The sequence below is a fragment of the Bubalus kerabau genome, chromosome 6 (assembly GCF_029407905.1).
Source record: "Bubalus kerabau isolate K-KA32 ecotype Philippines breed swamp buffalo chromosome 6, PCC_UOA_SB_1v2, whole genome shotgun sequence".
Taxonomy (NCBI): domain Eukaryota; kingdom Metazoa; phylum Chordata; class Mammalia; order Artiodactyla; family Bovidae; genus Bubalus; species Bubalus kerabau.
Genome location: NC_073629.1, coordinates 104,382,644 through 104,409,867, shown reverse-complemented (window position 1 = coordinate 104,409,867; position 27,224 = coordinate 104,382,644). Strand labels below are relative to the sequence as shown.

The following is a 27,224-nucleotide window of genomic DNA, read 5'->3' as shown; positions in this document are numbered from 1 at the left end:
TTCACATGAGGTGGCCAAAGTCCTGGAGTTTCAACTTTAGCATCAGTCCTTCCAATGAATACCAGGACTGATCTCCTTCAGAATGAACTGGTTGGATCTTCTTGCAGTCCAAGGGACTCTCAAGAGTCTTCTCCAACATCACAGTTCAAAAGCATCAATTCTTCGGTGCTCAGCTTTCTTCATAGTCCAACTCTCACATTCATACCTGACCACTGGAAAAACCATAGCCTTGACTAGACAGAACTTTGTTGGCAAAGTAATGTCTCTGCTTTTCAATATGCTATCTAGGTTGGTCATAACTTTCCTTCCAAGGAGTAAGTGTCTTTTAATTTCATGGCTGCAATCACCATCTGCAGTGATTTTGGAGCCCAAAAAAATAAAGTCTGACACTGTTTCCCTATCTATTTGCCATGAAGTGATGGGACCAGATGCCATGATCTTCGTTTTCTGAATGTTGAGCTTTAAGCCAACCTTTTCACTCTCCACTTTCACTTTCATCAAGAGGCTTTTTAGTTCTTCTTCACTTTCTGCCATAAGGGTGGTGTCATCTGCATATCTGAGGTAATTGATATTTCTCCCGGCAGTCTTGATTCCAGCTTGTGCTTCTTCCAGCCCAGGGTTTCTCATGATGTACTCTGCATATAAGTTAAATAAGCAGGGTGACAATACACAGCCTTGATGTACTCCTTTTCCTATTTGGAACCAGTCTGTTCCATGTCCAGTTCTAACTGTTGCTTCCTGGGTCTACAAAATATATAACATGGGACATTAAGGAAATGGTCAAGGTAGAAGATAGAGCCTCTAGTGCCCAAGTCGATCTGTGGTTAGAAGATAGTTCTGAAAGTTACTAAGTCATGGGGCACTAGATTTCTGCTACTTTAAGAAAATACATTCATGGTGGGGAGTATTTTGCAATACAAAAAGATTTACTTAACACTGCTTGAAAAATAATTAATTTTTGAAATTCTACTTAGAACTTTTCCAACGGCACAAGGCACATCAAGTGGGTAAATAAATGTACACACCTGCAAAATATATATATATAGTGAAGCCTATACCTTACCTGAGATATCTTACCCCATTTCTAAATTATTATTGCTTGGTCTGCTTTGAAATTCCTCTTGCCTCCCTAAGCCAAAAAAAAAAAAAAAGGACAAATATTTTAATGAGAGGGAAGAGCAAATGCAGTCTCCAAAGATGGCTAACTTACAGTCCTGCAGTGATTTGGAAAGGAAAGTCTGGCTACAAACACTGTTGTTTGCTGGCAGAATTTGCAATTGGCTAGGGCCAAGGAGAGTGTTTAATGATGACTCAGTTGTATGGCCTAGAGGGATGGGGGAAGACCAGCTAGTCATCCTTCTGACTAAATAGACTCATATCTGTTTTCTTCACATTGAGGTTCTACAGGCCCAGAACTGCTGCAACCTGGGAGCGGGTGTCCGAGGGAAAACCGGAGATCCTCAGAAATGCACCTTCAAATTATCTGGACCCTCAACCCAAACAACCCAACTCCCTCCTTCTCTCCCCGTTCCCTAGCTCAAGGCCACGATTTGGGCAGAGGAGTCCAAGGCCAGGGTCTAAAACCGGGGGCCTAGGTGGATGACCTTCGCCAGGCCCTGGAGTCTCCCTTAGGAAGTCCTCGGGGCCCTGCCCGGGTTCTGTAGGGGCCGCCGATGCACCCAGCCCCTAGGTGTTCGGGATGGCCTTTGGGAAGCATCCCGCTGCCCGCTGCGGACCGTTAGTCCGTCAGCCGGGACACCCTCTCTGCTTCCCTGGAGAGCAGCCCCGACCCCTCCCGCTCGGGTCGCCCCACCCGGGCCGCCAGCGCCACGCCCACCGGGGTCCAGCGCGGGGCAGGGATGCCCTCGCTCAGCCTCGCCGCCGCCGGTCTAGCTCGGGGCTCCCTCGGCCACCAGCTCCGCTCGGGTCCCCTCCCCCGGCCGCCGCAGGCCCCGGCCCCGCCGCCCTTCCCGGGCGCCGCCCGCCGCGGCCGCCTCTGCAGCTGGCCCCGTGGCCGGCCCGCGTCCGCCGCCGCGCGCTGATTGGCTGGCCGGGGCCGGCGGCGGCGCTGAGTGGCCGGGCAGATTCGCTGGGTCAGGGCTGCAGAGGCGCCTGGCGCACCGGCGGGAGCGGAGCCGCGGCGCGCGCTCGCCGGGACGCCGGCCGCCCGCCCGCCAGCCCGAGCGAGCGGCCCGGGGCGCCGAGGGGGCCCGCGCCCCACCGGGCGCCGCCGCCGCCGCCCTGGCCGCCATGTGCTCCCAGCTCTGGTTCCTGACGGACCGGCGCATCCGCGAGGACTACCCGCAGGTGCAGATCCTGCGCGCCCTCCGGCAGCGCTGCTCCGAGCAGGACGTGCGCTTCCGGGCGGTGCTCATGGACCAGATCGCCGTCACCATCGTCGGCGGCAACCTCGGTGAGCTAGGTGGGCTCGGGAGGGTGGGGTGGCGCTCCGGGGTCCCCGAGAGCCAGCGGGTGGGCCCGCGCATCGGGCCTCCCCCGGCCAAGTCTCCTTTGGGTCACCCAAACCTGCCGCTCTCCCCGGAGAGACCTCTTTGGGTTAGAGAAATTCCCTAACCTTGGAAGCTTTTTTGACCACCAGCATCTGCCCTGAGGGCAAGATTTGAGAACAGGGTTTAATTCACTTAGGAGACTTAGTCTGGAAAGAACTTGAATTCACCTGAAGTCGCCTGGAGGTCCGAGGAAAATGAAGCTAACCCCAAATTAGCAAATTCTGCTCGCTTCAGTACCCTGCCAGTTTAGATTTATAAGAGCCAACACTAAATTTACAAAATTGCCATTAACATGAATGTTTTTAAAAGTTTTCCAAGAGTGTCCAAGCATCAGCTGTGCACTGCATAGACTATTATTTCCAAGCTGGAAACCTGCCGATGGGGAGAAATCTGAGAAAGATTAGAATTACCTCTTGAGTATAAAGTAGGAGAGGAGACCTTTGATGGGTTTTCTTTAAACTGATCTTCCTCTCTGAAAGTATTAAATTCTGATTCCAGAAAAGTCAAGATTTCAGGTAGAGACCATTCTGGCTGCATTGATTTCTCCACTGCTGTGTTTGAGAGATTTGGGGAGTAGGGAATGGGAGAGGGGCGGTAAGACATGGTTATCAGCTGTGACCATGACCTCAAAAGGTTGTGTGTTTTTAGATATTCTTAATTATCCTAATGTAAACAGTTTCTGGCTTAAGAATCCTGGTTTAGGAACCTTCCCCTGGCTTGCAGTGTTTGAGTCTCTGCAGCCTCCAGAATGGTGGTATCCACAGGGGTCCAGGACTCAAGGAGCTTTGGGCCCACTGAGAGTGTTTCTTGGAATATCATTTATATTGTTTCAACCATGCCTGGTTAAATAAACTCATAATTTGTTACTTTTCTTTGGCAGGGGAAAGGGGTCCCAACTTCTGAACAGGCTACATACATATGAGATTTTGAATATGACCTGTTTCTAAGTGGACCATATCTGTTCCAGATGTTTCATCCATAAATTAATCAAAAACCTTCATAAGTAGTATCAGATTGAATAGTCTGTTGGAGAAATATACTCCAAACATTGGGTGTCATATACATTTAGTCTAAAAGAGTGGCTGTCAACCATAAAGGGCTCCCTTTCTCTAGTCTTGATTTGCTAAAAATTCTCACAGTTAGTTAATGCTGAACTGGATTGCTAGACAAGGAATCAGCAGGATTGGATTATTACAGTTTTGCTGCTGACAAGTATCTTGGCTTTGCCTTGACCAGGTCTCTTTATGTCTTTGAATCTCAGCTTTCTCATTTACAAAGCTAAGGGTTAGGGTTCCTCCAGCTGTATCTGTCAGTACTGTACTTAAATGGAATAATCTGTCGTATTTTACTGATCTAGATCTAGTATATACATCTTTCCACCCCCAAGAGTTTGCTCTTTTTTAATTTTTTTTCCCAGCCTGTAAAGATGCCTTTTTTGAGATATGGGCACATCATTCTACATCATTTTCCTTTTTATAGACCCATCATGCATTCCGTGAAAGAGTAGGGGAATGCTCTCTGTTTTGTATCTAAAACCCCATTTTAAACAGTCATAGGAAAATAGAAAATTAAATTTTAATGCTGCAGGAAACATTTCCACTCTTTTGTTTAGTGTCTTAAAATTTTGCTGACATTCATGTGTGAATGTATCTCAATCTATTCAGAAGCCAGTAGTTACTTCTTTCTAAACTACAAGAAGATCTACATAGTTATTTGCCTACTCGATCAAGAAAATGAACACAGTTACTTTTTGAAGCAGTTTTAACTTTTTGCTAATTCAGTGATTGCCCCACACAAGTCACAACACATAAAACAAACCTATTAGATCACTGTTTCTGCTGTCCAAAGCAGTCAGAAGACTTATTCGGTGCGTGGTGCATGGGGGGATTAATTAAAGCACAAGTGAGTTCCATGAGAAGACTGGGCTCCTTTGCTTTGCTCAGTGCTGTAACAGTGTCTAAATAGCACCTCTCATGTACTAGGCACTCAATAAATGTATTTAAATAAATTAAAATATGTAGTCTATTTCCCAGTTTCTTCTAGAGTCAGTTATAGAAAACTGTTGGTAATTTGTTAAGCCAAAGTATTCCTCTGAAATAAACTCTAGAAATTACTGGTTTTGAAATCCAGAAATAGTTACAATGGTACTGATGTCCTTTCCTATTTGAGAATTATTGTGGGAGCTGGGAAGGAGTTTGGGATCATCCATTCTGACCCCTTCATTTTATAAATGAACAATGATCAAAGAGATGGAGTGACGGATGGTTAACAACCTACTCTAATTCCCAGCCAGTGATGATGGAATAAGTGTATCCTTGGACATCTGCAACCTATAGTATTGCCAAAAAGTTTGGGGGTTTCTGTAAGATGTTATAGAAGAACTCAAATGAACTTTTTGGCCAGCCCAATACCTTTCTCAATAGATATGAAATTGAACAGAATTACATTACATTGAGGCTAGACCGTGATGTTGCAGAGTAACGTGATAGTTTAGGAAGTTAAAAGTGTCACCTTTACTCAGGCTTCGTATCTTTGCTCCTTTCCATTCTTTCTTTAGATTCATGTGGGAGTAGACGAAGGGGTCATTTTGAGACAAGAACGGGCAGTGACTCCGCCAGTTCCTTAAATTCATTGCCCATCTTCCCTCCATGGAGGCTAGTGGGAACCCAAATCCAGAGATAAGAATTTCAGGTTATATATGAAGTAGAATTCAGACAAGAGGATCAAAGTTTTGGATTTAAACACTGCAATTATTTTAAACAAAATAATACAAGTAAACTGAAGAAATGCTGCAAATGCAAGGTTCTATGGTTATTCTTTTTAACCCAGTGGTCTGCTCTACTGAGCATAGATTCGGGTGGGGAGTCTACTGGGAGGAGTGAATGACCTTCAGGTGACTGAAGCAATCCTGTAGAAAACACTTTCCGTTCACCTTCCTGCAGGATGTAGCATTATGAGAATCTGTGCATCGCCATGTCCTTCTTAGAAACCACAAGTTCTTCATTTGTTCAACACATTTTTGTTAATTATTCTCAATCGTGAGGATACAGTGGTGGTGAATATGGCACAAACATGCACGTAGGAATATTCAAAATGAAACACATGGAGTATTTATCATATGCCATAGGCCAAGTTTCTTTTTACATATTAATCTGATAACTATGTGCCCAGTCAGGGTGTCTGGGCATATGGTGCTGGCTGGCAGTTGGGGACCAACACTGAGTAATTCTGGGCTCAGCACTTTCTATTTCCTTGCTTCCACTCCATCCCCTGCATCAGCTGCACTGACTTCACCTTGCCCCTTGCACTGAAATTGCTTCTGCCTGAGATGCTCCTCTGGTCCAGCTCCCTGCCCCATGGGGAGCTCCTATTCACCCTTTATATGCATCTCAAGTCCTTCTTTTCTCTAAAGTCTGTCTTGACTCCTTACCTGGCCCCCAAGCATCTTTCTCTTCCATTAGTAAGATAGCATTCATTGTATTTTATTGTAATTTACCTATTTACAAAGTTCATCTTCCCTCACTCCCTAAATGACTGGATATTGCTCAAATGTATGCTCCAGAACAGGTACGTAGTAGACCTTCAGTTGACATTTGTTGGATGACTGAATGAAGTGCCTTTAAAGGCTAATGCAGCTATGTGAGAGGCTAATGCAGGTATGTGAGACTTGTGCTGTAATTAGCTGCTGTGTCTGGGATTTCATGACTGGATGCATAACTGTTTTCGTGATGAGGATGTTTATTTATTTGAGGGCAGAGTCATTGGTGTAGATCAAGTGTTTTGACCACCCACAGCTCTTTACAGTTAACTGTCTCAGGAACAAGTATAGCCCCAAACTCGGGAACAGATACCAAGACAGAAGAGATGAGTCTGACCTGGAAATGAGGATGTGTTACAGTTTGGCTCCTAGGAGCAGGATGATTCAGCATTCTTCCCTTACTTTCAGAGTTAAAACCTTGGTGGCTGTATGGCAGTTTCTAGGTCAGGTTCTTTACATTAAGTTGTTCTGCGAGACTCTCACGTGGTTCTTTGTAAGAATCAGGTGTGTAAGATTTAAAATGTTTGGGTGGGGAGAAATCTTAATTAAATTTGAATGAGGAAATAGTCTTGTCTCAGCCTTTCAAAAGAGGACAGGGGCCTTGTAGAGAAAGGATGGATTCCCATTACTGTGCAAGAAGACACTAGCAAGAAAGCATACCAGGTTCAACTTTGTGCACAAAGGTTGATCTTTAACCTTAGTCCATGCTAAAGGCCTGTGCCTGACACCCTGTAATCCGAATAAACCAGCATCCAGCACTAGTGGAAAGATCAGGGAGTGGGTGGAAGCACCGACCATATACTGTTTCCAGACTGACGTGAGTGCTGAATGGATATGCTGTACCCCGTGGGTCCACATTTATTACTGTGGGCTGACCTCCAGGACTGAGGATGGGTTGAAGTGTGGTTTATGTTGATGTTTCTAACAGCTATTTTTAGGGACAGCTCATGAACTGTGTTGGAAAACATTCTAGAACTAATAGATGGGGGTCCTTAGTGGATCTCAGAGCCCTACTTTATAGGTTTCTGAATCACTTGTTGTTACTACCATACCCTCCACCAAATTGGTTAAGCTTGCCTGGTAGAAGGGATACAGCCATCATCAGAGAGATCCAGGTCATCTGCATCCATCCATCCCCCTTGTCATTCCTCTTCTTAGTAGAGAGTCCACTGACATCTGGGTACATTACTGCTAGGCTTATCCCCACTCCACCAACTTCTCCAGTAGATAGGTGGGCCACAGTACCTATTTCCCAGAGAGACTTGACCTTATTTGAATTTTATATTCTTTTGTTAAAAAACTACAACAGGATCCAAAATTCTCAATGTAATTCTACTCGATCCTTCACTATTAAAAAGTAACTAAAGATTTCGTTGTGAGGAAGGGATACAATACAGTTAAGTTACTATGCATTGAAGAATAAACAGGAATAATGGTTTCTTATTCCTATAACTCTGGTATTGTAATTGTTGTTGCTATTGTTTAGTCGCTAAGTTGTATCCAACTGTTTGCTACCCCATAAATTGCAGTGCTCCAGGCTTCCCCATCCTTCACTATCTCCCAGAGTTTGCTCAAACTCATGTTCATTGAGTCAGTAATGCTATCCAACCATCTCATCATCTGTCGCCCCCTTCTCCTCCTAATAGTTTAATATCATTTATGTGTCAGTTAATCTTCACAGCAATCCTATTCATTCCTTTACTTCATTCCACAAGTATCAATTGGGTGCCCACTCTGTGCCAGGCCAGGTGCTGTGCTAGGTGCTGGAGACACAATGGAGAGTAAGAACAGACACAGTCTCCCTCATTATTATGATTTTGTTCATTCATTTGCTCGATAAATATCTGTTGACTGCCTACTATGTGTGGGGTATTGATCTAGGCATCAGAACAAAACAGGCAGAAATCCCTGCCTCTCGAGGAGATTACATTCTAGATGGGGAAACAGAATACAAATGAGGTAAAATATATTAGCATATGGTGAAAAGAGCTAAGGAGGAAAAAAGGAAGGAAGGAAGAAGGAAGAAAAAGTAGCGCATTTCTGGGGACAAGAGAAGGGATTGTAATTTTAGACAGGGTGGCTGGAATGGTCTTCACCCAGAGCATGAGGTTCAAGTAAAAGACCTGAAGGAGATAAAGACACAAGCTGTTTGGGATATCTGGGGATAGGGTGGTTCAGGGAGAGGGAACAGCAAGGAAACCAGTGTGGCCAGAGCAGAGTAAGTTAAGAATGAGCATTAGGAGAGGATGTCATAGGGTGAGGGTGGGAGGGGACCCTGTTTATAGGGCCTTGTGAGTCACTGATGCACTTTCTATCTTACCCTGGAATGAGCTGGGAACCCGCTGAAGACTTTTGAGCAGGGGGGTGATGTGACCTGCCCTACGTGCACAGGACCACACTGGCCGTAGTGTTGAGAATAGACTGATGGCAGCAAGGGCAGAGGCAGAGAGATCCCCTAGCAGGGTGTTGCTGCAGCTCAGGTGAGAGATGAAGGATGCTGATTGTTGGACTAGAATGATTTCAGGGGAGGAGGGGAAAAGAGACTGGATTTTGGATATATTTTGAAGACAGAGTTGTCAGGATTTGCCTACTGGATCAGACATTGGACATGTAAGAAAGACTAATCAAGGAGACCTTCAAAGTTCCAATGTTTGTCCTAAACAGCTGTGAGAATCAGGTTTACTATTTACTCATATGCAAAGGGTGTGAGGGGAGTAGGTTTGGGTAGGTGGTGAGGATCAGGACTGCCTAAGGTGCCCATTAGACATCCAAATGGAAATGGTAAGTAGGCAGTTTATCATATCAGTTGCAATTCAGGGGAAAGTCCTGGCCTGAGGATATCAAAAGTAGAAGCATCTCCATACACGTCTCCCAGGAGTGACTACAGACAGAAAAGAGATCCAAGGACTGAGCACTGGGACACTCCACTGTTGAGTGGTTGGGGAGAAGGAGAAAGCATGCTTAGTCACTCAGTCGTGTCCAACTCTTGCAACCCCATGGACTGTAGCCCACCAGCTTCCTCTGTCCATGGAGTTTTTTCCAGGCAAGAATACTGGAGTGGGTTGCCATTTCCTCCTCCAGGGGATCTTCCATACTCAGGGATCCCACTTCTCCTGCATTGCAGGTGTATTCTTTACTGCCGAGCTGTTGGGGAAACTCTGGGGAGAGGGAGAGGAACCAGCAAAGAATCCTAAGTAAAAGAAGTAAGCCCTGGAAAGTGTGGTGTGCTGGAAGCTGAGTGGAGAAAATATTTAAAGAAGGAAGACATGATGAGACTATATCAGCTATAAATCAAGTTAGATGAGGACTGAGAATTGACCATTGGATTTAAACTATGGGCTTAGCATTAGTGACTCTGATAAGAGCAGTTTCAATGAAGTAATGGAACACAATGAATACACACACTGTCTTAGGAGTTTTATTATAATGGAAAGGTCAAGAATGGATTGATAACTTGTATGGACTGAATTATGTTCTCCCAAAACTCATATGCTGAAGCCCTAACCTCTGATGTGATGGTATCTGGAGGTAGAGCCTTTGAGTCATGAGATTTAGATGAGATCATGAGGGTGGGATCTTCATGATCCGATTAATGCCTTTATAACAAGAGTTGAGAGAACTTGATCTTTTTCTCTGTCTCCTTGCCATGTGAGGATACAGCAAGAAGGCAGTATCAGACCCCAATATCAGACTTCCAGTGTCCATAACTGTGCAAGATAAATATTTGTTCTTTAAGCCACCCAGGCTATGATATTTTGTAATAGCAGCTTGAGCTAAGATATTGCTCAAAGATGAATTTGAGAGGCTTTTATTAAAGAAGAGAGAAATAACACCATATTTTATGTTAGTGTGAATGATCTGATAGAGGGAAATGGGAGATTTAGGAGAAGGAGGTTAATTGCTGGAGCATTGCCTTAAATGCCTGAGAGGGATTGGGATCGAATGCATATTTCAAGAAGTTGGCTTAAGCTAGGAACAAGGACACTTCAGCCACTGTATAATAGAGAAGGTAACCTATTGGCACGGGAACAGCTAGGTGGGTAGATGTGATAGTGGAAACTTACAGAGAAGTTATTTTCTGATTGCTTCAGAATCATTGAAATAGGAAGAGTCAGAATGAGAAGGAGGTAGGAAGAAGTAAAGATTTGAGGCAAGAAGACAAAGTGTGAAATAGTTGTTTGGGGTTGAGGGAGAGTGAATGGACTAGGGAAACAGAATGCTTACCAGGCAGCAGTAGGGATGCCCTTGAGACCAGCCAACAGACTTGTGTATTTTTTCTCCAGCCATGCTGCATTGCACAGAAGAACACATGAAGTAGGCAGAGTGGGATCAGGGTTACTGGGATTGTGGTTTAGCCAAGAAATGGGTGGTGCAAGGACATGAGGGTATATGTGTGGTGCTTCACTGTGGAATTTAAATAGTGTAAGGGAGGAAGTGAGGGCATGAAGCGGGTGAAGGGCAGTAAAAAGATGGGGGACCCGTGCATGGTAGTTCCAGATGGTATCAAACTGTGGCTGGAGTTGGGGTATGAGAGAGTGAGCTGGAAAGATAGGGGGCAGTGGTTGGAGATGGGAGTTCTGATCACTGCATAAAGTCTGGAATGTAACTGGGAGTGGTGGCTGGGCTGGGGTGATGGACAGGATCCTTGGAGGAAAGGAAGTCAAAAGATGGAGAGACCTGGGCATTGGAAGAATTCTTTTTTTAAAATTTTAATTAATTGACTTCTTTCTTTGGCTGCACTGGGTCTTAGTTGCAACACATGGGATCTTTGCTCTTCCCTGCGGCACGCAGGATCTTTAGCTGCAGCATGCAGACTCTTAGTTGCCACATGTGGGATCTAGTTCCCTGACCAGGGATCAAACCCAGGTCCCCTGCACTGGGATATTGAAGTCACCAGTATCTATGATAGTGCAAGACAGTCAGTGAGTCTGGAGCTAAAGCTTCAAGGACAGGGGAGTGACTGGGAGCCTTAGAAGACCTGCACAAGTAGAGAGATGTGGTGTGGTTGGACGAGAGCCAGACTGGGTGTCTTAGGAGGAGAGAAGGGGGATGGTCAAGCCACAATGAGAAGCAAGGAGCACGTCTCTCCTACCTCCAGGCCCAGTGACCCCCGGCGTGAGAGAGAGAAAACCGCCACAGCTTAGGAGGGAGTAAGAAGCAGTGCCACTGGGGAGAGGCAGGGGTCAGTTAGACTCAAAAAAGAAGAGGAAAGGAACACTCACTGAAAAGGTCGAGGATAGGGGATTTGCTGCCCATTGAGTCCCATCGACTGAGTCCCCTAGGGCACAGGGGAGACGGAGGTGGGGGTAGAAAAGGCAGTGTCAGAACTGGGGTGGGTGTGGATCAGAGTCCAGGGACGTGGCCTTGGAGACTGGAGTCTTGAGAGACTGACGTGAAAGGGGGGAAGGGCTTGATGAGAGTTGTCTTTGTGGTTGCATAAAAGATTGTGTTGGTGAGCTGAGGGAGAGAGGAAGGTTTTCAAGTTCTTCTGTTTTACAGAAGAGCAAACTGAGACCCAGGGACATTTTTTGTCTTGCCAAGCTGTCAAATGACAGCACAAATTAAATCAAGTCTCTGACTTGGAGGCCAGGACTTTATCCACTTTGCCATAATTGCCTTTCATCTCTTGTGGCCTCAACTTCTTGAAAGGCCTTTGCAAATAGCCCTGGGATATTCCTGAACTCAGTGTGTATGAGTTGTCATGCCTTTGCAACAAGAGGTAGACATCAAGCTTTTATTAGTTACACATGTTTCTTGTGAGCCAGAAGCACCGTGAGTCGACATCTCCTGTCTGAAACTTGCCTTGATTCTCTTAGAAATAATCACCTAGCTGTCCCCTCCTCCTTTGCTGTCACTGTACCCTGATATATATGCCTGCGAGAGCACTTCTAATATTGTGTTAGAATCTCCCCAGCCCCTGCCCAAACAGACTGATAACTCTTCTTAATACCCAGGTGCTCTGTAGAACCTCACTGACATTAATTACAGTTGTCTGTCTTCTTTCTTCTTAAATCCCAGGGATGTTGTCTCACTCACACACCTCAGCCCCTGTGCCCAGCCCTTAAGACGGTGCCTGGATGCATGTTCCTTCACTGTCAGAGGCTCTCCCATGGTGCTTTGCTCTTACATTTGACGGCACCCCACCCCACCCCCTGTCCTGCATCTAACCATCAGCAGTACCTGAATCTCTGCCTGACAGCTTTCTCTGGTTACAGGAGCTCACTTTGTCCACACATGTATGGTAAGCCAGAAGGGCCAGGGAATTAACACCACACCCCTGGATCCGCTCTCAGCCAGACTTAGAATACATATAAAATTATAAATCACTTGCTCCCTCGCCCCTTGGGTGTGGTAACCGAGGAGTGTGCACTAAACCATTTCTTATTGTTGCCCAGCAGGATTAAGCTCTGGGTGCCAAGGTCATCACTCACTTCCTAAGACACCTTTTATTTGCAGCATTGTCTTCTCCCTCCCAGTGTTTCCTGAAATTACCACCCTGATGATAAACCTCTTGTACTTCAGTCCTTGTCTCCAGGAGTCCTGCTGGGGAAACCCAACTCTAACACTGGGTTTGGCCCAAAGTAGGTGCTCAACAAATCTTCACTGAAGGACTGTGTGAAATGATAAATGTGTGTTGAGTGACTGAATGATGTCAGTATCTTTCTCCATAAAGAGACGATAAACTCCTGGTAGGCAGAGACCACCTGGCTCATCTTTGTATTCGTGTGTCTGACTCATCGCAACAGTACAATAAAGGTTGAACTGAATTAAATGACCTCAAAATAGCATCTGGTGGAAAAAGAAGGTGGCCTCATAATGACTGTGGTCTTAATGGGATGGAGGTGCAATTTTCTTTGAAGCATTGTAACAAAGACCTTTAAAAGGGAAGGAAGAGCGGCATAGTAAGAATAAAAATAACTTCCGTATGAGGAAATGCTGGTGGGTAGGGTAGAAAAAGACCGGAGAAAATGTGGAGAGTGATTGGGATGAGCCAGATCACGTTTGGGATGACATATATTCCTCCTAACATGACATGGTAGTGCGCAGCACTTGATGGATTATTATCCACTTAATTTATAGTGTTGATTCCTTTCTCAGCTTTACTGCCAACCGTGGCTAGTAGTAAACATGATCCTACTCAAGTGTAGTGGTTCTAAAAACTCCCGTAAGTAAGGTCCTTTGCTGGCTTTCCTGCTATGGTGTTCTGCTCTTTTTCTTATTTCTGCCACTTGCTTTGTACATGAAGAGTGTTTTTTTTCCTAGCATACAAGAAGCCAGTTTAGGGTTTTATTTTTAAAAATCAATTATTTGTTTTTTTGTCTGTGCTGGCTCTTCGTCGTTGCATGGGCTTTTCTCTAGTTGTGGCAAGCAGCGGTCACTGCTCGTTGCAGTTGTGCGGTCTTGTGGTGGCTTCTCTTGTTTCGGAGCATGGACTCTAGGGCACACGGGCTTCAGTAGTTGTGGCTCCTGGGCTCTAGAGCACAGACTCAATAGTTGTGGCACACAGGCTTAGTTCCTCCACAGCATGTAGGATCTTCCCAGATCAGGGATCAAACCCATGTCTCCTGCATTAGCAGGCAGATTCTTGAAGACTGAGCCACCGGGGAAGCCCTGCCAGTTTAGTTCTGAAGCTTGCATTTTTGTTGTGAAGCCAGAGATGTACATGTGTGTATATGAATGAGTGCTCTGTGCCCACACCTCTAAAGCGTGGTGACCCACTGGGCATCGGGTCTGTGTAAACGCAAAGACTTTTGATAATCAGTCCAGTACAAGGGTTCATATACAAGATGTCATTTTTTTAAAATTAAAGCATAGTTGATTTACATTGTTCTGCCAATCGCTGCTGCACAGCAAAGTGACGGAGTTATACACGTATATACATTCTATTTTTATATGCTTTTCCATTATGGTTTTGAATATAGTTTCCTGTGGATACTCCCAGTATCCATAGGATATTGAATATAGTTCCCTGTGCTGTACAGTAGGACCTTGTTCATTCATTCTAAATGTAATGGTTTGCATTTACCACCCCCAAACTCCAGGCCATCACTCTTCCTCAGCAACTACAAGTCTGTTCTGTTTTTTTTTTTAACGAAACATCTTTAATTTAAATACGATCATACATATGAAAGCTCTTAACCAAGTCCCTCAAACACAAAATGTTAGGCAAATTCAGATCTGAATGATTCTACCTTTTATTGTCCTTGACTCTTCCCTGTATTTGTATGAATGATTGAAAATGGGTTTTAATTTTTAGAGCTCTGCTTTCCAATAATGACTTATTTCTAAAGCTATTTCTCTGTATTATTATGTGCATTTCTCTGCTGTTGTACATATAAATGCAAAAGTCTAGTTCTGTAGAATTAATTTAATTCAATATATAGGTTAGGAAGAAAAACAGGCTCAATTCTTTGGAAAAGTTACTCATTTTTCTATCTTGTTTTTAATACATTAAACATATCTCCAAATATAAATAATAGAGTCGAAAGGAAATCAGAACATAATTACCCATGAAAATATATTATTCTTTTTGGAAGTAATATGGAGGAAATATTGTGGTTTCAAAAAGTTGATTTAAGCAAGGTTGGTTATTCATCATTGTACTAACTAGTTTGGGGTCGGATCATTCTCACAATCTTATGGACCTGTTCGGGGACAGAGTGATCATTAAAAAAAAAAAAAAAAAAAGTGGTTCGAGGCTAAATAGTAAATCTCAAGCCCAGTCTAGGAGCCTGAGAGATCCCAAATATCCCAGAAGCAACTCAGCTCCTTTCCCTTCACCCTGATGTCCAGGTCAAGGTGATACCCAAGAGCACTAGGGCACTTAATCACATGAAATCGCTTGTTATTGAGGGAACGAGCCCCTCATGGTTCAGGGCTTTCCTTCCATCCCTTGCCAGCAAAGCAGAAGCCTGCCCTCTCTGAGTTCCTGCATCAGCCTTTCATTCCCTTGGCGTAAGGCCCATAGATTGCAGTGGGCATGTTAATGATCCCAGGAAAGGTGACATATTAAGCTCCATCCTTTCCTGAGAGGAGATATTTATGGGAAGAGGGAGAGAGATGACTAAGTGGTTAAAGGCTCAAGAATTCACTGACAGGTTTGCCGAGCACGAAATGGCAACCCGCTCCAGTGTTCTTGCCTGGAGAATCCCAGGGACGGGGGAGCCTGGTGGGCTGCCGTCTATGGGGTCACACAGAGTCTGACACGACAGAAGTGACTTAGCAGCAGCCTTAAATCCAAGCTGTTCTTGGCCATGGCTGTGCGGAACTACCGTTCCTGCTGACGGATGCCATCACAAGCTGCAGACTCTTGTCTCCTGCTTCTAGAAATGTTTAATTTGGACAAGGTGCCGTGACCTGCTGTGCTAAGTTGCTTCAGTCATGTCTGACTCTATGCAACTCTATGGACTGTAGCCTGGCAGGCTCCTCTGTGCATAGGATTCTCCAGGCAAGAATACTGGAATGAGTTGCCATGTCCTCCTCCAGGGGATCTTCCCTACCCAGGGATCAAACCCACGTCTCCTGCATTACAGGCAGATTCTTTACCACTGGCACCACATGGGAAGCCCAAGGTACAGATAGCAAAGAAAATGGGAGTGATCAGGGGGCAAGTGACGTTGCCCCATAGCATGGATGCTGGAGCTGGGTCAATGGGCAGAGAAAGAACTGGTTGTACTGATGTTTTCCCTAAATCCATCATGCTCCTCTCTGCACAGAGCTGGAGGCCAGCACAGTCAGAGACCACATCTGTCTAACTGCTTGCAAGAGCCTTTTCAGCTCCACGTTAATCCATTCCATTCTTCGTTTATTAAAGGCTTCAGTTGGAATGAGCCAGGCCCAAAGATTTACCTTTGGAGAAGAGAGATGAAGTCCTGGTAAGACTTCTAGGTGTACGTGAATCTGCTTGTCGAGGCTGAGCTGTCTCTGTCCACATGTGGTTGGTATTTCCAGAAATGACTGAATTCTTTTCTTCCCATTTAGAAGTTTAACTGTTTGTCTGTGGTCTCGTGTCGAGATTTAAAAGCCAGACGTTTCTGCTGCTTCTCATCTCTCTAGGTCACTTTTCTGTTGCAAAGCCATTTTTCTCATCAGGTGGTGCAAATCTCCATAAAGTGTCCTACCTTGCTCCGTAGAATGTCTGTGCAGTAAAAATGCCGGTGCCTTGCATATGCATAGCATTTCGTAGTTCTTAAAGCATTTTTGCATATATTACCTCATTATGTAATGTCGTTCTGGGCTGTCACTTTTCCCGACTGTTCTGTATTTACTCACCTTTTTCACCAACTTGAATACTTTTCTTTCTTCTCCTACCAATTTTGAGGATATTACTCAGGGTTTGCTTTTTCCCCCCTTTCAGATTATTTTCCCCAGGGGCTATTAGTGGCAAAGGAAAAAGCACATATAAATGATACTGTTTTCTGATGGCAAAGTGAAGATAACCTGAATGCTCTTTAGACATCATCCCTGAGAATTACGTTCCAGTTCCTTGGGTTCACGCTGTCAACAGAAGTACTGAAAACAATTTAACTTAATGACTGTACTTACTCTCTTTGCTTTAAATTGGTGAAACATCTAGAATGGGAGGAAACTGTGCAAGTTAGATCCATGTAGTTGTTTTGTGGTTTGGGTTTTTCTGTTTGGTTGCTGTTGTTTTGTTTTGCTTAGAGTTTTTGTATTGATATAATTCATCCCTGAATAGAGAAATAGTCACTTCCTTGGTAACTTTTATTTACTTGAAATTAATATGGTTGTGCACTTTTTATCACTTACGAAATCAAAGGTGCTTTAGGTTAAAGTCTATAACATGGTTCTCAAACTGTGTTTAAAAGGTTTTCTGTGGAGCATGTTAGAGACTCCTTTAAGGTTCACTAAGGCAGACCAAGTAATTCCCTGAACTCACTTCTCACTGCCTTCTCCAGTCCACTTCCTGTCTCTGTCATTGTATCCCCAAATGCTGAGTGCACTGGAGATGCCTAGTTAACTACTAAGAGGAATACAAACCACAGGCTATCAGGGTTGAAAGAGGTCACGCAGGTTGCTGTGACATCCCTTCTGTGCCATCCTTGAATGACCTAATGTGCCATCCTTGAATGTGCCATCCTTGAATGACCTAATCCTTCTGTGCCATCCTTGAATGACCTAATGAGCCTCAGCCCATTCCATCCTAAGACAGCGGAAAAGTATCCCTTTTGTTGAGCCCACATCCATCTCTATGTAGCTTCTATACAATTAAACAAACATGGAGTGCCTACCACGCACCAGATACTGTTCTAGGGGCTGGGGTCACAGCAGTGAGCAGTCAGACAAAATAATGCTCTTATGGATAGCTCCTCAGCTCTATCTCCTGAGGTCACAGAAGACAAGCCAAGTAATTCTTCTTCATGGAACCCTACAGATAATTGAAGACTGCACTCCTGTTCCTCTGAGTCCTCACCACAAGCTAATACTCCCAGTTCATCCAGTATCAGGCAGGTTTAAGTCCTTTGGCTATACAGATCAATTGTTTTGTGATGCATTCTAGTGTTTCTTAATATTAAATTGACTTTTAGTAGACTGATTATTTTTTAAGTTTTTTGTTATAAAGGTAATATACAGTTGGAGACATTTTGGAAAATATGGATAATTATAGGAAATCATCTATAATCCCATTACCACTGTTAAAATGTTGATATACCTTTTCTAACTTATATTGATAATTTTGTATCATTTCTTTTTCACTTAACATTGACATTTTACATTCATTATATTCATAATATTCCAGATGACTTTTAAAGATGAAATCATGAGAGTAGTAAAAATACCTTAAGTGTCTTATACTGCATTCCCTATCATTGTCTCCAGCCTCCTAAGCCACTAAGTTCTAGGGAATACTATTAATAGTGCTATATGGAAGGAGGTACTGGACTATATTATCTCCTATGGATTTTTCTGACTTGGGTTATTCTCGGTACACTGCTCTCCTCCCCTGCCCCCATTCATTGTTTGGAATTTCCTCAGTGTTCATTTGCTTAGAGTATAAGATGGACAGTAGCCTCTCATTACAACAGGATATTCAAGTGCCACTTTCAAGGCTCTTCTTTCGGCTAACTTCAGTCTTGAGGAATCTGTTGGAACCAGTGCTTCTGGTGGGATTAGATGACAGCCAGCACACAGCTCACTTCTTCCTTTGATTGCAGGCCTGCAGCTGAACCAAAAGGCGCTCACCACTTTCCCAGACGTGGTGCTTGTCCGCGTGCCCACGCCCTCCGTGCAGTCGGACAGTGACATCACCGTCCTGCGACACCTGGAGAAGCTGGGCTGCCGCTTAGTCAACCGCCCACAGAGCATTCTAAACTGCATCAACAAGTTCTGGACATTCCAGGAGCTGGCTGGGCATGGGGTCCCCATGCCAGACACCTTCTCCTATGGTGAGTGTCCTTAAAATAGAATTGAGACTTGTTTTTCCAAATTGCCCGCATCTCTTATGTTCTCTCTCCCCAGAAGCCCTCTAGTAGCTCTTGTTGGCTTTCAAGGTGAATCTGTTCATCTTAGTTGAGTCAATACCTTGAGTCTGTATCACAGTCATTCCCTCTGTCTGAAATGTCTTTGCTCCTTTTTCTCTGGAATTCGTTCATTAAATATGTAGCTGGGACACGCAGTGTGCCAAGCACCACACTAGGCACTCTGCTCTAGCAGTAAGCAGGAGGGTCCTGCTCTCAAGGCGTTTCCAGTTCATCAGGGGCAGAGGACAGCAAGTAAGCAGGCAGTTTCAGTGCAGTGTAGTAAGTGCCAGGATAAGAGTTAGTGCAAGATGGTACGGGTTTACAGGAGAGCTCCTAATTTAGTTTAGGATATTGAAGACTTCCCAAAAGAGATAAAGCTGACATTATCGAGCTAAAGCAAGGTGGGTAAGGGAGCAGTCTAAGAAGCAAGCAGAATATAGAAAGATCTAAAGGTAAGCGAGAGCATGACCGATTGGTGTTATTTTGAGTAATTTGTAGAATATCAGGGAACTAGAGTTGAGTATATGGCTAGAAAGATAAGAAGTTGCCATCTACAGTATATGAAAGAGGTTGGGGTAATCCAGAGACTAACAGGAAGTTATTGGAGGGCTTTAAGCAAGGAAATGGCCTGATGAGAGGTCAGAATGTCAGTTTGGCTACACTTCGGAGAAGGAATTAGACCAGAGGTAAAGGAGAGACAGGATATATAGTGGTGAAAGTGAAAGTCGCTCAGCCGTGTCTGACTCTTTGCGACCCCATATAGTCCATGGAATTCTCCAAGCCAGAATACTGGAGTGGGTAGCCTTTCCCTTCTCCAGGGGATCTTCCTGACCCAGGAATCAAACCAAGGTCTCTTGCATTGCAGGCGGATTCTTTGCCAACTGAGCTATTAGGGAGGCCGTGTACAGTGGTAGGCTTTATAAATGATGCAGCTGAGCAATGATGGCCGAAACTATAAGGTGGTTAGAGTAGGAATGAAGTGAACAGATTCAAGATTTAAGGAGACAAATATGAGGACATGATGATTGTTTGGGTGTTAGCACGGTGGAGAGGAATCAAGAGTGACTCTGGTGTCTGGTTTGGGCCACCAGATGAGAAAGCAAACACTCAATGAGTGTTCCAGGGAAGAGAAACAGACAGGTGGGTAGGGCAAGGCATTATTGGGAGAGATTTTTTGGGTTTAGGACACATTCTATATGAGGTGTCTACATTAAGCGAGTAAAAGTATTCAGTAGGCACCAGATAAATGAATCCGGAGCTCCTGAGAGAGGTGTCGACTACGGAAGTAGATGTGGAAACTTCCATTATGTTCAGTGAAATCACAAGAATGGAGATTGCTCATGGAGAATATGCAGAATGAGGAGAGGCCTGGGCTGCATGAAATGGTTAAATGGTAAATTTTTTTTGTCTATTTTATCATAATAAAATAATAATTAATAAAAGAGAGTTTGGGAGAGAATCCTTTAGGGAATAGGAAAAGGAGGAAGAACTTATGCAAGAAGCCAAGTAAGAGCAACTGGAAAGGTGAGAAGACAAGAGAGGTGACAGACGCCAATGGGAAGAACATACCACAGACAGTGGTATAATGAAAAGTCGTGCTTGATTCTAAAAAGACACATAACATAAGCACAGAGACGTGTGTTGGATGTAGCACAGGGAGTTCAATGACTACAGCTTCACTTTAGCATTGGAAAGAAAAACCAACCTGTCGGGGATGAGGAAGTGAGTGGGGTGTGAGGAAATGGAAGCCCTCTGATAGCTTGATCAGAGGGATCAGTTCAATTCAGTAACTCAACAGTGTCTGACTCTTTGCGACCCCATGGACTGCAGCACGCCAGGCCTCCCTGTCCATCACCAACTCCCGGAGTTTACTCAAACTCACATTCATTGAGTTGGTGATGCCATCCAACCATCCCATCCTCTGTCATCCCCTTCCCCTCCCACCTTCAATCTTTTGGGAAAGACTGAAGGTGGGAGGGGAAGGGGATGACAGAGGCAGCATCAGGGTCTTTTCAAATGAGTCAGCTGTTCGCATCAGGTGGCCAAAGTATTGGAGTTTCAGCTTCAACATCAGTCCTTCCAATGAACACTCAGGACTGATCTCCTTTAGGATGGATTGGTTGGACTTCCTTGCAGTCCAAGGGACTCTCCAGAGTCTTCTCCAACACCACAGTTCAAAAGCATCAGTTCTTCAGCACTCAGCTTTCTTTATAGTCCAACTCTCACATCAAAACATGACTACTGGAAAAACCATCGCCTTGACTAGATGGACCTTTGTTGCCAAAGTAATGTCTCTGCTTTTTAATGTGTTGTCTAGGCTGGTTATAACTTTACTGCCAAGGAGTAAGCGTCTTTTAATTTCATGGCTTCAGGCACTGTCTGCAGTGATTTTGGAGCCCCCAAAAATAAAATCTCTCACTGTTTTCCCATCTACTTGCCATGAAGTGATGAGACTGCAGGGCATGATCTTAAGTTTTCTGAATGTTGAGCTTTAAGCCAACTGTTTCACTCTCCTCTTTCACTTTCATCAAGAGGCTCTTTCATTCTTCTTCACTTTCTGCCATAAGGGTGGTGTCATCTGCATATCTGAAGTTATTGATATTTCTCCCACAATCTTGATGCAGTTTGTGCTTCATCCAGCCCAGTGTTTCTCATTATATACTCGGCATATAAATTAAATAAGCAGGGTAAAAATATACAGCCTTGATGTACTCCTTTTCCTATTTGGAACCAGTCTGTTGTTCCATGTCCAGTTCTAACTGTTGCTTCTTGACCTACATACAGATTTCTCAAGAGGCAGGTCAGGTGGTCTGGTATTCCCATCTCTTTCAGAATTTTCCACAGTTCATTGTGATCCACATAGTCAAAGGCTTTGGCATAGTCAATGAAGCAGAAATAGATGTTTTTCTGGAACTCTCTTGCTTTTTTGATGATCCAGTGGATGTTGGCAATTTGATCTCTGGTTTCTCTGCCTTTTCTAAAACCAGCTTGCTCACGGTTCTTGTATTGTTGAAGCCTGGCTTGGAGAATTTTGAGCATTACTTTACTAGCATGTGAGATGAGTGCAATTGTGCGGTAGTTTGAGCATTCTTTGGCATTGCCTTTCTTAGGGATTGGAATGAAAACTGACCTTTTCCAGTCCTGTGGCCACTGCTGAGTTTCTGAGTTTTCCAAATTTGCTGGCATATTGAGTGCAGCACTTTCACAGCATCATCTTTCAGGATTTGAAATAGCTCCACTGGAATTCCATCACCTGCACTAGCTTTGTTTGTAGTGATGCTTTCTAAGGCCCACTTGACTTCGAATTCCAGGATGTCTGGCTCTAGGTGAGTGATCACACCATCGTGATTATCTGGGTCATGAAGATCTTTTTTGTACAGTTCTTCTGTGTATTCTTGCCACCTCTTCTTAATATCTTCTGCTTCTGTTAGGTCCATACCATTTCTTTGCTTTATTGAGCCCATCTTTGCATGAAAAATCCCTTGGTATCTCTAATTTCCTTGAAGAGATCTCTAGTCTTTCCCATTCTATTGTTTTCCTCTATTTCTTTGCACTGATCACTGAGGAAGGCTTTCTTATCTCTCCGTGCTGTTGTTTGGAACTCTGCATTCAGATGCTTATATCTTTCCTTTTCTCCTTTGCTTTTCGCTTCTCTTCTTTTCACATCTATTTGTAAGGCCTCCTCAGACAGCCATTTTGCTTTTTTGCATTTCTTTTTCTTGGGGATGGTCTTGATCCCTGTCTCCTGTACAATGTCACGAACCTCCGTCCATAGTTCATCAGGCACTCTGTATATTAGATCTGGTCCCTTAAATCTATTTCTCACTTCCACTGGATAATCGTAAGGGATTTGATTTAGGTCTTACCTGAATGGTCTAGTGGTTTTCCCTACTGTCTTCAAGGCTGTAACTGAGGGATGATTCAGGGTTAAGGAATGGGTTTTATTTAAGATGGGAGACGACTGAGCGTGTTTAAAATACTGCTGCCGTTCTGAACTGAGAGGTTGAAGATACAGCAGAGGGAGGACACTTAATGTTGCAAAATCCCTGAGGAGGTGAGAGGGAAAGGGGTCTGAGGCCCAGGTGTAGGAATGGCCTCAGATAAGAAAAACCCCTCTTGGGACTTCCCTGGCACTCCAGTGATTAAGACTCCATACTTCCAGTGCAAGGGCTGCAGGTGCAGTGCCTGGTTGGGGAACTAAGATTCCACATACCATCAGCCATAAATAAATAAATAAAGGGCCTTCCTTGCATTGTATTCTAGGGAAGGACAAAAAGATCATTAGAGAGGAGTACCTTTATCAGTGGGTATCAGGAAGCTAGGACTTCTCTTCTTATAAAATGTTTTCATGTGATGATGCCCCTGTTTTATCTGCATTGCCTCTGTATGCTGCTTTTCGTTTTTAAAAATCATTAGCACTTTTGTGACAGGTCTTATTAGTATTTCAGAGTATTTTGTTTTGCAAAAAAATTGATGAGCTATAACACCTGTGGTAGGAAGAATAATGGTCCCCTAAAGATACAAAGGGGCTTCCCTGGTGGCTCAGTGGTGAAGAATCTGCCTGTAATGCAGAGACGTGGGTTTGATCCCTGGGTAGGGAAGATCCCCTGGAGAAGGACATGGCAGCCCACTCCAGTACTGTTGCCTGGGAAATCCCATGGACAGAGGAGCCTGGTGGGCTACAGTCCATGGTGTCACAAAAGAGTCAGACACAAGTTAGCAACTAAACAACAACAACAAAGATGCAAAGTGTAGGAAATCAAGGAAGCTTATAAAACAATTTAGAAGGATTTTAATACATATTAATATTCACAGTTTTTAAATGAAGGCTAAAAGGAGTATAGTGGAGCCAATTCAGTCATGCCTTAACCTTGGATGAGACAAATCCCAGACTTGGTTTCTTTGGATAATAGTTTTCTACCTCTGTACAACAATCTACTGAAAACTCAGCAGCTTAGACAACACCCATTTACCAACTCACAGTTTTGGAAGGTCTGAAGTCTAGCTATGGCATAGCCGGGTTCTATACTCAGGTCTCACTAGGCTGAAATCAAGGTGCAGCTGGGCTGGGATCTCATCTGAGGTCTGGGGTCTTCCAGGCTCACTGGTTGGCATTGAGTTCCTTGTAGTTGTAGGACTGAGGTCCCCTCTTTCTGCTGGTTGTTAATTTAGGGCCATTCTCAGCTCCTAGAGGCTCCCCGCCTGGCCCTGTCACATGGACTTCTCTCCAGCATGGCAGTTCACTCCCCCAAGGCCAGCAGGGGAGTTTCTCTGCTGCTTCACCTTCTTTTACAGGGCTCACCTGATTAGGACAGGGCCCACCAAGAATATCTCCCTTTTAATTAATTCGAGTCAACTGATTATTAGCCTGATCACAGGAATGCTGTCCCAGCATAGTCACAGGTCCCTCCTACACTTAGGAGGGGGATTATACAGGGCATGTACACCAGCAGGTAGGAATCTCAGGGGCCTTCTTAGAGGTCTGCCTACCCCAGCCATGATAAGGGAAAAAAATCCCTGCCCTGCCCATGGGCTTGTCATGAGGATGACATGGACTGGAGCACGTGAAGCCTCTGCCAGGTAGAAGCCCCTGATAATGCCGCTTACCTTCTCTCTCTGCTCCCACCTTTTGGATGACAGGTACAAAATACATAGTCTGTCGGATGGAATGGGTTCAAATTGCCTTAATCAGAGAGACGCTAGGCCTCTAAAGAATTCCCACAGACCCCCCCCACCCCCCCCCCCCCCCAACCATCAGCCTCACCTTCCCTGACTTTCGCTTTTCTTGGCAGGCGGACATGAAGACTTTTCGAAAATGATCGATGAAGCCGAGCCGCTGGGCTACCCCGTGGTGGTGAAGAGCACGCGCGGACACCGGGGTCAGTGCCCTCTGCCCCGGCTTCTGGTTGGGCGGCAGCTCTGCGGACGAGACCCTCGCCCCCGCGCTGCAGAAGCGCTGCTCAGAGAAACGGAGCTCCCCCTGGCGGAGCTTGTGGTGTAGTCCTTAGCTCTGTCCCCTTCTCGCTGTTCCCACTGTTCTAGCTTTGTCTACACCCTTCCCGGCCCTTCCCTAGACTCTCGCAGTAAACGCCTGACTTGGTTCTGACTGGTTTCCTGAACTCCACTGCCAGTGCATCCTCTCGTCTTTGTGGGAAACAGTTTCTCTGGAACATAGATCTCTTCTTGTCACCCCTTTGCTGAAAAACCTTCCCAAGAGTTTGTGTTGCCTGTTAGACACAGTTCCTATTCCTCACCTTGGAGGGTGTCCACATACCTTGGCAGCCTTCTCTGGCTACCTGAACACTCCATAATCCATTCTAGCCTAGACTGTATCCTGCTCTCTTAAAAAATCTTTGTTCTCTTCCCTTTTCTGGGGATGCTGCCTTCCTCTGTGCTCTAGTGAGCTGCCTATGTGTTAAAGCCAGCTTCATGTCATTTATTCTCCCTCCACAACCCTGGTCTCTTTCCCTCTCTTCCAAAGTTGATCACTCTTCCCTTAGTGTTTCCGAAGCGCTTCATCCTCGCCTCCAGCGTAGTACTACGCTGTACGACAGGTATAGATTTCTGTGCCTTTTCCCCTTTCCTACTGCAGCTGCTCAGAGGTGGGAACTTGGTCCTGCCCATCTCTGTCCCCAGGACCTCCTACAGTGCTCAGGACACAGTAGTTGAAGAGGCTGTGTGCAGCCAGAAGTAGTTCCCCTCCCCTGTGGTATGTGAGCGGGTACCTCCTGATGATACCCAGATGGCATCCTTTACTGCTCAGGGCATCTGGAGTGACAGGAGGTACCCTGGGTGGACATGGAATGAGCAGTTCCCATGAACCTGACACCCAGCCTGCTCTTGGTCTTCGCTGTGTAGAGGGTAGAGGCGTTGCATTGCAGGTGATGACCACTGTGCCATGCAGGCCCTAGCGCCTGGTTCAGCCTCACAGAGGGAGGGACCCGCTCTGCCCTGAGGCAGGGAAGGCCTCAGTGGAAGGAAAGGAGACTTCAGTTGGAATCTGGAATTTGAACTGGGTAAGCAGCATGCAGAAGCCAGCGTGGGCAGAGCAACCTGGGAAAGGAGTTGAGGAGTAAGAGAAATGAGTTGGGATGGTGACGTGGGGCTCTGAATACTGTTCAGATATACTGCAGTGCAAAAATGCAGTGTCTCAACTAGTTTTTTTTATTGTGGTGAAATATACATGAAATAAAATTCAGCTGATATTTATTGAGTGCCCACAAAGTGCCAGGGGGATACAGAAAGGAGCAGAACAAAACTTCCTGCCCTCAAGGAGCTCACATTGTAGAAAGGTAAAACAGATGATAAGTAAACTAAATAGCAGATGTAGTACTTATAGATGTTTTAAAAATTAAGAGATAATTCATAAAACAAAAAACGTACCATTTTATGTTGTACAATTATGAGGATTTTAGTATTTTTACTCTTCTGTACAACCATTGTGTAAATAAATGTTAGTCAGTCAGTCATGCCCGATTCTTTGCAACCCCATGGACTGTAGACTGCCAGGCTCCTCCTCTGTCCATGGAATTCTCCAGACAAGAATAGTAGAGTGGGTAGCCAGTTCCTTTTCCAGGGGATCTTCCTGACCAAGGGCTCAAACCCAGGTCCTCTGCATTGCAGGCAGATTCTTTACTGTCTGAGCCACCAGGGTAGCCCCCACTATCTAATTCCACAATATTTTCAGCACCTCCAGAAGAAACTCTGTACTTGTCAAAGATCAATCCCAGTGGTCCCTCCCCTGGTCCCTGGCAACACCTAATCTACTTTCTGTTTCTATGGATTTGCCTCTTGGATGTTTCATATCAATGGAACTGTACAATATGTGGCCTTTTGTGTCTGGTTTCTTTTAGTGTAAGGTTTGTGAGGATCATCCATGCTAGAGAATGGATCAGGTTTTTATCCCTTTTTATGACTCAGTAATATTTTATATGGATATGCCACATTTTGTTTATCTGTTGTCCATTGATGGGCATTTGGGTTGTTTTGCTTTGTGGCTATTATGAATAATGCTGATGTGAACATTGGTGCACATATGTGTGAATATATGTTTTCATTTCTCTTGGGTGTATATATACACCTAAGAAGGGAATTGTGGGGTCATATGGCCACTCTGTGTTTAACATTAGGGAAACCACCAATGTTTCCCTACAGTGGTGTTCCACAACAGTTATGCTGTTTTATATCCCTGCCAGCAATGTATGAGAGTTCTATTTTCACCACATACTAAGTAAAACTTTTATATTAGGTATATTAATTGGCCTAGGCAAGTGATGTTAAATGGTCAACATACCTCCACCATAAAAACAAGTCACAAAGCAAAAAGAACAAAAATGCATGTTTGCCAAGCATTAGTAATGTATAGGTCTGTTTTACAGATTTATTTTTAAATTTTTAAAATCTTTTTTTAATTGAGGTGTAATTGATGTGTAACATTATATTAGTTTCAGGTGTACATCATAGTGATTCAATATTTGTATATATTGTGAAATGATCACAGTAAGTTAATATCCATCATAGGTACAGAATTTTTTTCCTTAGTGTAAAAACATCTAAGATTTACTCTCTCAGCAACTTTTAAATGTCTAATTTGTTTTTATTATAGCCATCCTAGTGGGTGTTTATGGGATTGTACTATAATTTTGATTTGTATTTCCCTAATGACTAATGTTGAACATCTTTTCATGTTATTGC

The 27,224-nt window shown here is 44.4% G+C and overlaps 1 protein-coding gene and 1 long non-coding RNA gene across 3 annotated transcripts in view; one reads left to right on the top strand and one right to left on the bottom strand.

Annotated features, from left to right (window-relative positions):
- Positions 1-213: 213 nt before the first annotated feature.
- On the bottom strand, positions 214-1,934 carry LOC129656286 (uncharacterized). The gene is made up of 3 exons (XR_008716309.1): positions 1,838-1,934; positions 1,064-1,129; positions 214-744 (listed from the first exon to the last, which is right to left on the bottom strand). It is a non-coding gene; the product is annotated as an uncharacterized LOC129656286 (long non-coding RNA).
- Positions 1,935-2,191: 257 nt separating this feature from the next.
- The window catches only part of RIMKLA (ribosomal modification protein rimK like family member A), a 33,521-nt gene continuing 8,488 nt past the window's right edge, over positions 2,192-27,224 (top strand). The window contains exons 1-3 of one of the 2 annotated variants that reach the window (XM_055586194.1): positions 2,192-2,413; positions 18,225-18,455; positions 24,323-24,409. In XM_055586194.1, coding sequence (XP_055442169.1) covers positions 2,251-2,413; positions 18,225-18,455; positions 24,323-24,409 — 481 coding nt within the window. In that variant the 5' untranslated portion in view covers positions 2,192-2,250. Of the gene's footprint in view, positions 2,414-5,913; positions 6,078-18,224; positions 18,456-24,322; positions 24,410-27,224 lie in introns of those variants that run through there. The other variant, XM_055586195.1, reaches the window with a different exon arrangement.